The sequence below is a fragment of the Ranitomeya imitator genome, chromosome 4 (assembly GCF_032444005.1).
Source record: "Ranitomeya imitator isolate aRanImi1 chromosome 4, aRanImi1.pri, whole genome shotgun sequence".
In the NCBI taxonomy this organism is placed as follows: Eukaryota; Metazoa; Chordata; class Amphibia; order Anura; family Dendrobatidae; genus Ranitomeya; species Ranitomeya imitator.
Window position 1 is genome coordinate 567,186,245 of NC_091285.1, and position 13,349 is coordinate 567,199,593.

General features: G+C 45.5%; 1 protein-coding gene across 2 annotated transcripts in view; it reads left to right on the plus strand.

Annotated features, from left to right (window-relative positions):
- Positions 1-13,057, plus strand: part of PGPEP1L (pyroglutamyl-peptidase I like) — a 67,028-nt gene extending 53,971 nt beyond the window's left edge. For both annotated transcript variants that reach the window (XM_069766282.1, XM_069766283.1), the window contains exon 6: positions 12,666-13,057. In XM_069766282.1, coding sequence (XP_069622383.1) covers positions 12,666-12,834 — 169 coding nt within the window. In that variant the 3' untranslated portion in view covers positions 12,835-13,057. The remainder of the gene's footprint in view (positions 1-12,665) is intronic.
- Positions 13,058-13,349: the final 292 nt, after the last annotated feature.

Below are 13,349 nucleotides of genomic sequence, written 5' to 3' on the forward strand. Positions count from 1 at the left end.
TAAAGGGTGCGCAAACCACGCAGGAAATTATGTTTGCGGGTTTGGCAGAGAGAAAGAGGAGATGTTTTCCGGTTATACCAGCGGTGAAAGCATTAATTAAAAGAGAGTGGGAGAAGCAGGATCAAAGAAGCTTTTTGCCCTCCGCGTCTAAACGTAAATATCCGTTTAGTGATGAGGAGCTTCTTACATGGACCAAAGTCCCTAAGGTCGATGCGGCCGTAGCTTCTACCTCCAAGCAATCCACTCTGCCTGTGGAGGATGCGGGACTTCTGGTCGATCCATTGGATCGTAAAGCTGAATCATCCCTTAAACGATCTTGGGAAGCGGCTACAGGAATCTTTAAACCTGCAGTAGCCAGCACCTGCGCTGCCCGGTCAATGATCATTTGAATTGATCAATTGGACCAGCAGATCGAAAATAAAATTTCTAGAGAGAAACTACGAGCAGCCATCCCCTTAATACGAGGAGCAGCAGCTTTTATGGTGGACGCATCTGCCGACTCTCTTCGGTTAGCAGCGAGATCTGCAGGCCTTGTGAACAATGCAAGACGCGCACTTTAGATGAAAAGTTGGAAAGGGGATGCGCAGTCTAAATCTAAGATATGCGCAATCCCATGTGAGGGTGAGTACCTCTTTGGTAAAACCTTAGATGAGATACTCAAAAAGGCAAAGGACAGGAAGAAAGCTTTTCCTGATTCCTCTATTCCCTTTTACAGGAGAGCCTTTAAGAGGAGACCGTTTGGTAAAAGGAGACAAACGGATAGGTCTACAACATGGACTGCTAAAGAGGACAGGCAAAGAGGTACCATGTTTAGAAGACCCAACCCCCCAAAAGACAATAAATTCTGAGGGCATACCAGTAGGGGGCAGACTGAAGTTTTTCGCCACCCAATGGGAAAAAGTAACCTCTAGCTCGTGGGTTTTAAACATCATCCGAGATGGAATTAAATTACAATTCTCTCGTGTTCCCCACGAGTCATATATTATAACATCCCTCAGCTCGCCTGCACAACAACAGGCTCTAGAGCTGGAAATTCAAACCCTATTATCAAAGCGGGTTTTAGTCCAAGTCCCCGAGGGACAGGAAGGCAGAGGATTCTACTCTCCCTTATTCCTAATTTCTAAACCTGACGGTTCTTTCAGGACCATCATAAACCTTAAAAAACTCAATTCATTTGTTGAAAACCATACATTTAAGATGGAATCCATTAGATCCACTATAAAACTCCTCTTTCCAAACTGTATGATGGGGGGCATTGATTTGAAAGATGTTTATTATCATCTCCCTATCCATGACAGATACCAAAGATACCTCAGAGTAGCAGTGACAATCAACGGCGAGGTTCATCATTTCCAGTATACAGCCATGCCCTTCGGCCTTTCAACAGCACCGAGGATCTTTACCAAGATAATGCTAGAGGTGATGACCTACCTTCGCCAAAAAGAAACCTTAATTGTTCCCTATCTGGATGACTTTTTGGTCATTGGAAATTCAGTTACTCAATGTGCTGATCGTTTGGCTCATGCAATTTCCTCTCTACAGGATCTAGGCTGGATAATCAATACCAACAAATCCAGACTCACTCCGCTATCCTGTCAGGCGTTCTTGGGGTTCCATCTAGACTCCGTATCTCAAAAGTGTCTCCTGCCTCAGGTAAAAATACTACTGATCAAACACAAAGTCCAAGCGGCAATAAACAATCCACGTATATCCCTAAAGGTACCTTCACACATAACGATATTGTTAACGATATCGTTGCTTTTTGTGACGTAGCAACGATATCGTTAATAAAATCGCTATGTGTGACAGCGACCAACGATCAGGCCCCTGCTGGGAGATCGTTGGTCGCTGAACAAAGTCCAGAACTTTATTTCGTCGCTGGATCTCCCGTGGACATCGCTGGATCGGCGTGTGTGACACCGATCCAGCGATGTCTTCACTGGTAACCAGGGTAAACATCGGGTAACTAAGCGCAGGGCCGCGCTTAGTAACCCGATGTTTACCCTGGTTACCATGCTAAAAGTAAAAAAAAACAAACACTAGATACTTACCTACCGCTGTCTGTCCTCCAGCGCTGTGCTCTGCACTCCTCCTGTACTGTCTGTGAGCCGGAAAGCAGAGCGGTGACGTCACCGCTCTGCTTTCCGGCTCCCAGACAGTACAGGAGGAGAGCAGAGAAGCAGAGCGCAGCGCTGGAGGACAGACAGTGGTAGGTAAGTATGTAGTGTTTGTTTTTTTTTACTTTTAGCATGGTAACCAGGGTAAACATCGGGTTACTAAGCGCGGCCCTGCGCTTAGTTACCCGATGTTTACCCTGGTTACCGGCATCGTTGGTCGCTGGAGAGCGGTCTGTGTGACAGCTCTCCAGCGACCAAACAGCGACGCTGCAGCGATCCGGATCGTTGTCGGTATCGCTGCAGCGTCGCTAAATGTGAAGGGGCCTTAAGACAAGCTATGTCCTTACTAGGATCGCTTATCTCTTGTATACCTGCGGTAAAATGGGCTCAACATCATACCCGTACACTGCAACACCAGATTTTACAAGAAGATAGACGGTTATCTGGTCACCTAAATGTAAAAATAACCTTATCTCAGGAAGTTTTAACTTCCTTAACGTGGTGGCTGAATTCAGACCATTTGATGAGTGGTGTTCCATGGATAATAACGCCATCGCATACCATAACCACGGACGCCAGTCCTCATGGATGGGGTGCTCATATGGGGAATGATTTTTGCCAAGGGTTATGGAACATGGAGGAAAGCTGCTACTCCTCTAATGTCAAAGAATTAAATGCAGTAAAATACGCCTTATGCCATTTTCTCCCACAGCTACGAGGGAAAGACGTCAGAATCCTTTCCGACAACACCACCACAGTGGCGTATCTAAACAGGCAAGGAGGCACGCGATCAGAGACTCTGATGTCTTCTGCTACAGAAATCCTGAATCTAGCAGAAAGTCACCTAACATCCCTCACTGCACTGCACATAAGAGGGGATAACAACCAGCATGCAGGCAGTCACCTGAATTTGGAGGGAACAATCTTCAGCCATGGAGGCGGGGTTTTGGGGTGTTTGATTCACCCTTTCCTTACCTGCTGGCTGCATGCTGGCTGCAATATTGGATTGAAGTTCATTCTCTGTCCTCCGTAGTACATGCCTGCACAAGGTAATCTTGCCTTGCGCAGGCGTGTACTATGGAGGACAGAGAATGAACTTCAATCCAATATTGCAGCCAGCATGCAGCCAGCGGGTAAGGAAAGGGTGAATCAAACACCCAAAAACCCCGCCTCCCTGGCTGAAGATTGTTCCCTCCAAATTCAGGTGACAGTGTCCCTTTAAGTCGACACACCTTGAAACAAGGAGAGTGGTGCCTAAACCAACAGATTTTTCAAGACATAGTATCCCTATGGGGTCGGCCTCAAATAGATCTCTTCGCCACAAGAAAAAACAAAAAAGTCCGGAAATTTGCCTCCCTATCTCTAGCGGATCATCCGGACATTCTAGACGCTCTCCAAGCCCCTTGGCAGTTCAGTCTAGCATATGCTTTTCCGCCGATCATACTACTACCCCAAGTCATTCGCAAAATCAGAACCGAAGAAGCGAGGGTGATACTAATAGCTCCATTCTGGCCGAAGAGGCCTTGGTTCTCGTGGCTGCAAACCATGTCGGTCTCAGATCCTTGGGTCCTCCCCTCAACACCCAATCTTCTCTTCCAGGGTCCATTTTTCCACCCTCAAGTGGACAGTCTACATCTCACGGCCTGGAATTTGAGAGGCAGATGCTAAAATCAAGGGGGTTCTCGGAGGGATTGATAAACACACTCCTCCAGAGTAGAAAACCTTCCACTACAAAAATTTATACAAAAATATGGAAGAAATTCCTACAATTCCATACATCTTCAAACACGTCAGAAATTCCGATTCAGTCTATCCTGGAATTTCTTCAAAAAGGGAGAGAACTAGGTTTAACTGCAAACACCCTAAAAGTCCATGTTTCAACACTAGGAGCTCTCTATGGCCATAACATTGCGGGGGATAGATGGGTATCCCGATTTATTACAGCCTGCGAACGGATAAATCCAGTTAATATACCTAGAGTTCCTCCCTGGGATCTAAATTTAGTTTTACAAGCCCTAACAGATTCTCCATTCGAACCAATAGATTCAATACCAATCAAAATCCTATCGCTAAAAACGGCCCTCTTGGTAGCACTGACTTCAGCCAGGAGAATCAGTGACATCCAAGCACTCTCTATAGATCCACCTTTCCTGCTAACTTTTCAGGATAAGTTAGTCCTTAAACCAGACCCTCCCTACCTTCCCAAAGTAGCTAAGAGATTCCATAGGTCTCAGGAAATAATCTTGCCCACTTTCTTCAGTAATCCTTCTACTCCTGAAGAACAAAAATACCACACTCTAGATGTTAAGAGTAGTGTTAAAGTACATTGAAAGAACCTGTAGCTGGCGACAGTGTAGGGCTCTGTTTATTTCCTTCCAGGGTCACAAGAAGGGTCATGGAATAACAAAAAGCACGTTATCCCGGTGGATCAGAGAGTCTATCAGACTGGCCTATTCCGCGAGTAAAGAAAACCCTCCAGAAGGCATAACAGCGCACTCTACCAGAGCTATGGCATCCTCCTGGGCAGAAAGGGGAGAGGTCACAATTGAGACTATATGTAAGGCGGCAACTTGGTCAAATCCCTCTACATTCTATAATCACTATAGGCTTGACCTATCGTCAACTTCTGACCTAGACTTTGGCAGGACTGTCCTCAGCACGGTGGTCCCCCCCTAGGTGATGGTCTCTGTAAGATCTCCAGTGGGGTGCTGTCGTGGCGAAAGGGAAAAAGCCGGATTACTCACCGGTAATACTCTTTTAGTGAGTCCACGACAGCACCCTCTTACATCCCTCCCTATATTAATATAGTACTTACTATTGAGTAAAATTCTTTTAATCATACATGAGCAAATAAGTTTGAAAATGAAATAAATGATATTTGCCTAATACTGGCGGTCCTCCGGGTACTCTGAAATCAAAACTGAGGAGGAGAGGCGGACCGCCCCCTTTTATTTCTCGGTAGGTTTCCTGTTTCTGCGGGGCGGATCCCTCTCTCCAGTGGGGTGCTGTCGTGGACTCACTAAAAGAGTATTACCGGTGAGTAATCCGACTTTTCTCATCTTTCAGTATACATCGGGGCTTATCTACAGCATTACAGAATGCTGTAGATAAGCCCCTGATGCCGGTGGGCTTAGCTCATCTACGATTTTGGGGGTGACCGGTTCCCTTTAATAGTTTATCAGAGTTCAGTAGAGTCAATTGATCATGTCAGATTTCATAGACACATGCAAGTAGAGCTCTTCTTATCTAGCACAAATCCTTAACTTTATTAGGCCCAAAGCTGCTTTGCAACTCATCAGCCCTCAGTGACCATGCTATAGGAGGCCAGTATTTATACAGCTGATTCACACTGATGGAGCGCATTCAGCTCTTGAGCCCGCTTCATATGCTCCTTGGAGCCTTTGGTTGTAACCTAGGGGGTAATGATTGGGGGTTTATAATTCTACTAGATGGAGGCCTGATGCTTTCGCATCGGGAGGGTGGTAATGTCATGATGGGGGCAGGCATGCGGGGCTGTTGTTGCCTAATGGCATCCTGTGATAATCTAATGACTTTTGCATCAGGGGACTCATGTGCTTGACGCCTACGCTTATATGCATTGTTTTTGTCCCAGCGATGCTGTTGCTCTTCAAGAGTCTCATTTGCCCTTTGTTGTCTTCGATGCTGTGCCTTTGCTGCTTTCCTTTCATTGTCATTGGCATTGGCATACTTTTTATGAGGAGCCATGTTGGCGTTTGCTTTTTAAAGGGGTTTTCCCACCAACTCCCACCAACTCTCACCAACCAGCTCCTGGGCAGGGGAGGAAGCAAAAGACAATACTGACATTACAGCAGGAGATCGCAGAGGATATATTTTGTGAGGTAAAATATTTTTAAAAACAAGTGAAATATTTTACCTCACAAAATGAATCGACTGTGATCCCATGCTGTAATGTCAGTATTGTCTTTTGCTTCCTCCCCTGCCCAGGAGGTGTGGTATGCTCCGTACACGGTCAGACACAATACATTTTTAAAATGAACTTTCGTTCATGGGAAAACCCCCTTTAATGTGACCGGCTTCCTCTGCCTGTAGACATGTCGCGCATCAGCCGCCGGGATCAGCCGAATGATTCACTGCACCTGCGCATAATTTCCGCAGGTGCAGTAAGGCTAAGTTCACATTAGCATTTCTGTGCGCAGCGTATCATCTGCATGCGAAAAAGCATGCTTACGCCTGCCCATCATCTTGCGCATGACGCAAACAAAAACTCTGCGTTTTCATGCATTTTGCCATGCCTTTGCGTTTTTATGCGCATGGTGGGGGCGGTGACATTTTCTGGACATGCGCAGTCTAAAGTACGCATGCGTATTGAACGCATTCGTACGCATGTCATTGCGTACCAATGCGTCCCCATAGACAGTAATGTTTGCATAAAAAAAAAATCATCCACATGCGCATGATTGTGCAATATTTGACACCTCAAAAACTGCAACATGTTGCGTTCGCCGGACCCCGCCGCACACCTCCAAAACGACGCATGCGTTTGCATTCACAAGCGAACGCATGCAAAAAACATGTCCCTGCGTACACAATGTTAAAGATATGCAGACCACCCAACCATCCCGGATACAGCGGGACAGTCCCGATTTTGAGTCTGCCCCGCTGTCACGGGCGGGATCTTACTTTTCCTGCACTGCAGGGCCACATACCTTCACCCACAGAGCCGCACACCACATATAGCTGCTCTGTGTGCACAGGACCTGTGATGAGGTCACAGGAGGGGATGAGTCAGGGGTCACATGATAAGGGGCCTCCGTGTATGTAGGACAGGACTCTGCGGGGCTGTCACGATGCTGGATGAGGGTAAGTTTGTGTGGGGTCAGGAGGGGTTTTACAGTGTGTGTGTACGGAGCGGAGCCGCGTGTGTACGAGCTGTACAGAGCGGATCCGCGTGTGTACGGAGCGGAGCCGTGTGTGAATGGATTGCAGCCGCGTGTATGAGGTGTACGGAGTGCAGCCGCATGTGTACGGAGCGGAGTCGTGTGTTCATAACTCCCATCTTGGATCCAACGGGACTGTCCCAATTTTGAGACTGTTTCGCTGTCCTGGCCGGGATCCTCTTTTTCCCGCATGGCCTCAGACCAAATGTACCGCTGCTTTAAACTGCTAGCTGTGTCGGATGGGAGCAGATATTGCTCCTCGCTCTGACACTGACTGGCACAGGAGACACGGAGAGGTCTTTATCAGTGGCGTACCAGAGCTGCAGCGCCGTGAGCAGTCAGCAGCGTGGCTGGATGACATTCAGCACCGCAGGACAGGAAGCTGCCGGTTGCTGCAAGGGAGCACGGTGAGAAGTGTGTGTGTAGTGATGGAGAAGGCAATGATGGAGGTTGGGGAGAAGGCAGTGATGGGGTGGGGTAATCATGTGGGCCCATTATACTGTACCCAGCATCATGTGGGCCCATTATACTGTACCCAGCATCATGTGGGCCCATTATACTGTACCCAGCATCATGTGGGCCCATTATACTGTACCCAGCATCATGTGGGCCCATTATACTGTACCCAGCATCATGTGGGCCCATTATACTGTACCCAGCATCATGTGGGCCCATTATACTGTACCCAGCATCACGTGGGCCCATTATACTGTACCCAGCATCACGTGGGCCCATTATACTGTACCCAGCATCACGTGGGCCCATTATACTGTACCCAGCATCACGTGGGCCCATTATACTGTACCCAGCATCACGTGGGCCCATTATACTGTACCCAGCATCACGTGGGCCCATTATACTGTACCCAGCATCACGTGGGCCCATTATACTGTACCCAGCATCACGTGGGCCCATTATACTGTACCCAGCATCACGTGGGCCCATTATACTGTACCCAGCATCACGTGGGCCCATTATACTGTACCCAGCATCACGTGGGCCCATTATACTGTACCCAGCATCACGTGGGCCCATTATACTGTACCCAGCATCACGTGGGCCCATTATACTGTACCCAGCATCACGTGGGCCCATTATACTGTACCCAGCATCACGTGGGCCCATTATACTGTACCCAGCATCACGTGGGCCCATTATACTGTACCCAGCATCACGTGGGCCCATTATACTGTACCCAGCATCACGTGGGCCCATTATACTGTACCCAGCATCACGTGGGCCCATTATACTGTACCCAGCATCACGTGGGCCCATTATACTGTACCCAGCATCACGTGGGCCCATTATACTGTACTGTACCCAGCATCACGTGGGCCCATTATACTGTACTGTACCCAGCATCACGTGGGCCCATTATACTGTACTGTACCCAGCATCACGTGGGCCCATTATATACTGTACCCAGCATCACGTGGAGCAATTACAGTATGGAGCATCACGTGGAGCCATTATACAGTTCGGAGCATCACGTGGAGCCATTATACAGTATGGAGCATGACGTGGGGCCATTATGCTGTACCCAGCATGACGTGGGGCCATTATGCTGTACCCAGCATCACGGGGGGGTGCATTATGCTGTACCCAGCATCACGGGGGGGTGCATTATGCTGTACCCAGCATCACGGGGGGGGGGGGGGGCATTATGCTGTACCCAGCATCACGGGGGGGGGGCCATTATGCTGTTTATGCTGTACCCAGCATCACGGGGGGGGGGGGGGGCATTATGCTGTACCCAGCATCACGGGGGGGGGGGGGGGGGGGGCATTATGCTGTACCCAGCATTACAGGGGGGAGGGGGCCCATTATACAGTATGGAGCACTGTGTTTTTTGTTTGTAATTATTGTTCATGAAACGGTGTGATCAGGATTGCTAAATGGGTGTGGTTGGGCCGTGGATATGGGTGTGACTAGTTGTGAAATGGGTGTGGTCAGGCATGGCATAAAATTTGCTGCTGCGCACCGCAGCCTTTATCCCTCTTCGCCTACCTCAAAAGTTGGGAGGTATGGATATGTACGCGTGACGCATGTGGATCGTTCGCTGCGCACACAGACGCAAATGTGGACCCGGCCTAAATCAGACCGCCGCCATCTTTGTGCAGACAGATAGCGGCAATCGCATTAAAACTGTGCATGTACTACTCCTGTACAAAAATGGCGGTAGTCAGTGAATCAATCGGCTGATCCCGGCGGTGGCGTGTTTGTGACAGTGTTCTGCTGGTGGTACCGTGCAATAGGTTAGTACCAGCAGCAGTTTCCATATTGAGACACCCATCACTTGGGTGTTCCAATATGGCGGTCGGTGAACTTTCTCCGCTTGGAATTCTGGGATACGGTGACATCTGGACAGAACAGGAAATTAAAACATTACAAGGCATTTATATAGGTACTTATCACAGCCGTACATTCATACACAGTATTGTACAAAAGTATTATAACAGTTGTGGGAAAAATGCTGCAAAGTAATAACACATTCAAAAATAGGTGTTCATAGTTTTATTTTTAGAAGTTAAGAAAAAGTGAATGAACAAAAAATCTAAATCATGTCAATATTCGGTGCAATTACCTCTTGCCATCAAAACATTAATTCTTCTAGGTGCACTTGGAATACAGTTTTTGAAGAAACTCGGCAGGGAGTTTCTTCCAAATATCTTGGAGCACTAACCACAGATCTTCTGTGGATATAGGCTTGTGCAAACCCTGTGTCTTTTCATGTAATCCCACAGACTCAATGATGTTCAAATCAGTGCTCTATGGGGGCCATATCATCACTTCCAGGGCTCCTTGTTCTACCTTTCACTGTAAATAGTTCTGAAAGGGAATGTCAGCACCGAATGACTGTTTACACCCACTACAGGCACTCTGTGCATCATGGTGGGACCAATCATTTATATACACCTTCCAGCCTGCTTGGTTTCCATTTATCTCATCCCTTCTCTGGCTCTATGAAGCCAGAACAGTCAAAGAAGAGTGGGTTGCAAATTTAGGGAAAACAAGCAGGTGGGAAGGTATATATAAATCATTGGCCCCACGGTAAAGCACCAAGCGGCTGTACTTAATTTGAACAGTTGTTCTGTGCTGACTGAGTCAATTTAATTTTATTGCTGTATGTTTGGGGTTGTGGTCTTCCCGGATGGTATTGCATGATGCTAAAATATCTGCCCGTATGTCGTTGCAAACACCAATAATCTTCATCAAATCCCCCAACTCTGATGAAATAAAGCCTCCACCATGCTTCACTGTTTACTTGCAGACACTCATTCTACTGTTGTCCAGTCTTTCAGCTAACAAACTACCCTTTGGTAGAGCCAAATATTTCACATTTTGACCCGTCTATTCGGAGCACTTGGTGCCATTTTTCTGCACACAGTTGCTATATTTTCATGCATAGCTGAGTTTCTTGGCCTTGTTTCCATCAATTGACTTTTTGACAGGAATTTTTCCATGAAGACAACTTGTAAACTGACTACTCTGAACAATAGGTGGGTGTAGCTGGGACCCACTATTTGCTGCCAGTTTTGAGGTGAAGACATGGCCAGGCATCTTATGATTTCAATCGTAAGTATGTGTCTCATCTGTTCCACGAAGTTTCCTTGGCCAAACACTTTCTACCGTACTATACCCTCCACAATTATAGGTGTTTATTAAATGTGTATTACCTGTAAAGTGAAAGAACAAGTCGTCCTAGAAGTGATGATATGGCCCCCACAGAGAAGATGGTTAGCTCTCCATGTTAGGGGCAACCTCCCTGCCCATTTCCTTCAAAATTGAGTTAATGTGTTCCTAGAATTGAGTGTTTCACAGTTAAAGTGGTCACAACAAATATTGATTTGATTTATACTTTGGGTTATTCACTTTATTTTTAGCAATTAAAAAAAATGCCAGTTAACACTTCTATTTTTTTTTTTAAAGCATTCATCCTTTGCAGCATGTTTTCCACACTTGGCTAAAACAATTGCTCAGTAATGTAAATATTTATATCCATACAAGGTCCTGCATATCAATTTTCTCATTCATAATATATTAGAGACGAGCAATGCATTTGCAGTAGCTTTGGCCAGCGGTCATGCCCTTAGTCCATGGCTGCTGAACAGGAACTCTCTGCAGACCTCCTACCTGCTGGCATGCCTGGCACCTCATCTGATTAGCAATGATGGCAGGTCTACAAACCAGAGGAATTGATGCTGGAGACTCTGGCAGGTAGAAGACAGTTCAGAGTTCCTGTCCGCTTGCTTTAGAATACTTACTTTGCAGCTGGACCAAGGTCCTGCAAATCGATTTATTCGTTTTGTAAACTCTATAATCTCTAAAATATAATTAAGTTATACACACACAGCTGGTGAAATAAGTATTGAACATATCAACTTTCTAAGTAAGTATATTTCTTAAAGTGTTAACTTTTTTTTTAATTCTCCCCAGATGTTGGTAACAACCCATCCAATCCACACGGACAAAAAAAATCAAACCATAGATGTCCATAACTTAACTTACGTGTAATAATGAGAAGTGACACAGGGAAAAAGTATGGAACACATGAAGAAAGAGGTGCAAAAAGCCATGGAAAGTCATGACAGCAGTTGAAATCAATCAGTAATTAAAAAAGCAATCCTGCTACCTAGTGAAGAATAATATCACCTGGTTCAACTGATGGCCTATAAAAAAAGGGTCTCATGGTCTCATTACCAATGTGCCACACAAGAAACATCTTGTGATGGGTAAAACCAGTGAGCTGTCTCAAGACCTTTGCATCCTAATTGCTGCAAAACATACTGATGGCATTGGGTACAGAAGAATTTCTAAACTACTGAAGGTTACAGTTAGCACTGTTGGTGCCATAATCCAGAAGTGGAAAGCACAATATTTCACCATAAACTGGCCGCAATCAGGTGCTTCACCCCGCAAGAACTCAGAAGAGTGAAAATAATTATCAGAAGAATTGTCCAAGAGCCAAGGACATGTTGCAGAGCTACAGAAAGACAGGAATCAGCAGGTACAATGGTTTCAAAGAAATGCACTGAACCTCCATGCCCTGTATGCACGCAAGACTCCATTGCTGAACAAAAAGCATGTTCAAGCGCATTTAAAAGTTTGCTCAACAACAATTAGACAAGCCTGTGAAATACTGGGAGAATATAGTCTGGAAGGAACTAAAGCTCGGGGTTCATAGGAGCCCACGGGACCTTTAGGATATGAAGAGTGTGTAGATGAATGGGCCACACCAGAGGAATGCATGCGACTAGTTTCTCTATACAGAAGGCGTCTTGAAACTGTCATTACCAACAAAGGCTTTTGTGTAAAGTATTAAATACATGTTAGTAATTGTGTTCAATACTTTTTCCCTGTGTAATTTCTCATTGTTACACATAACTTACAGTAATTTATGGACATCTATGGTGACTTCTTTGCCTGTGTGGATTGCATGGGTTGTTACTGACATACGATGAGAATTTCATATCAAAAGCACTTTTAGAAATATATTTACTTAGAAAATCTGTGGCATGGTCAATACTTACTTGCACACACATCTCACTCGTGTTGTTGACAATTTTGGTTATGAAATTATTAGGACTCTAATTCTAAAGACTATGTACTAATGCGTGTGTCTTTGTAGGTACCTCTGTGACTATTCCTACTATATCTCCCTGCACTGTGGATCAGGGAAAGCTGTGTTTATTCATGTTCCACCATTAAGCGAAATCATAACAGCAGAGCTACTGGGAAATGCCTTGCGAATAATTATCCAAGAGACACTGAGACAGTTAAGCCATTTATGTGAATGATGGCAGAAAATATGCCGGTATAATCAATCACGATCATGGTAGTACAAATCCATTGAGAGAATCTGAAAAAAACAAATTGAATCATAGAAACTGCATTCATTTTTGTATCAATTACTCAAAAAAATACAATTCTAAAAATTTGTGAAAATATAGGGGGCCAAATGCTCTCATCTCTCTGATTTGAAAATTACTAATAAAAATGCAACATTGGTTACATAAACAACTGTAGTGCCTTCTTCACAGTTCAGTCCATGACATGGACCGAGTATATTCTATGGAGCTCTTCACATGCCAGTTCTTTTTCGTTCACCATAGAAAAAAATGGAGTCCTACTCTTACCGATTTAGCAGATAAAACTGTTAGGCTGCAGTCACACTATCAGTATTTGGTCAGTATTTTACATCAGTATTTGTAGCCAAAACCAGGAGTGGGTGATAAATGCAGAAGTGGTATATATTTCTATTATACTTTTCATCCTGGTTTTGGCTTACAAATACTGATGTAAAATACTGACC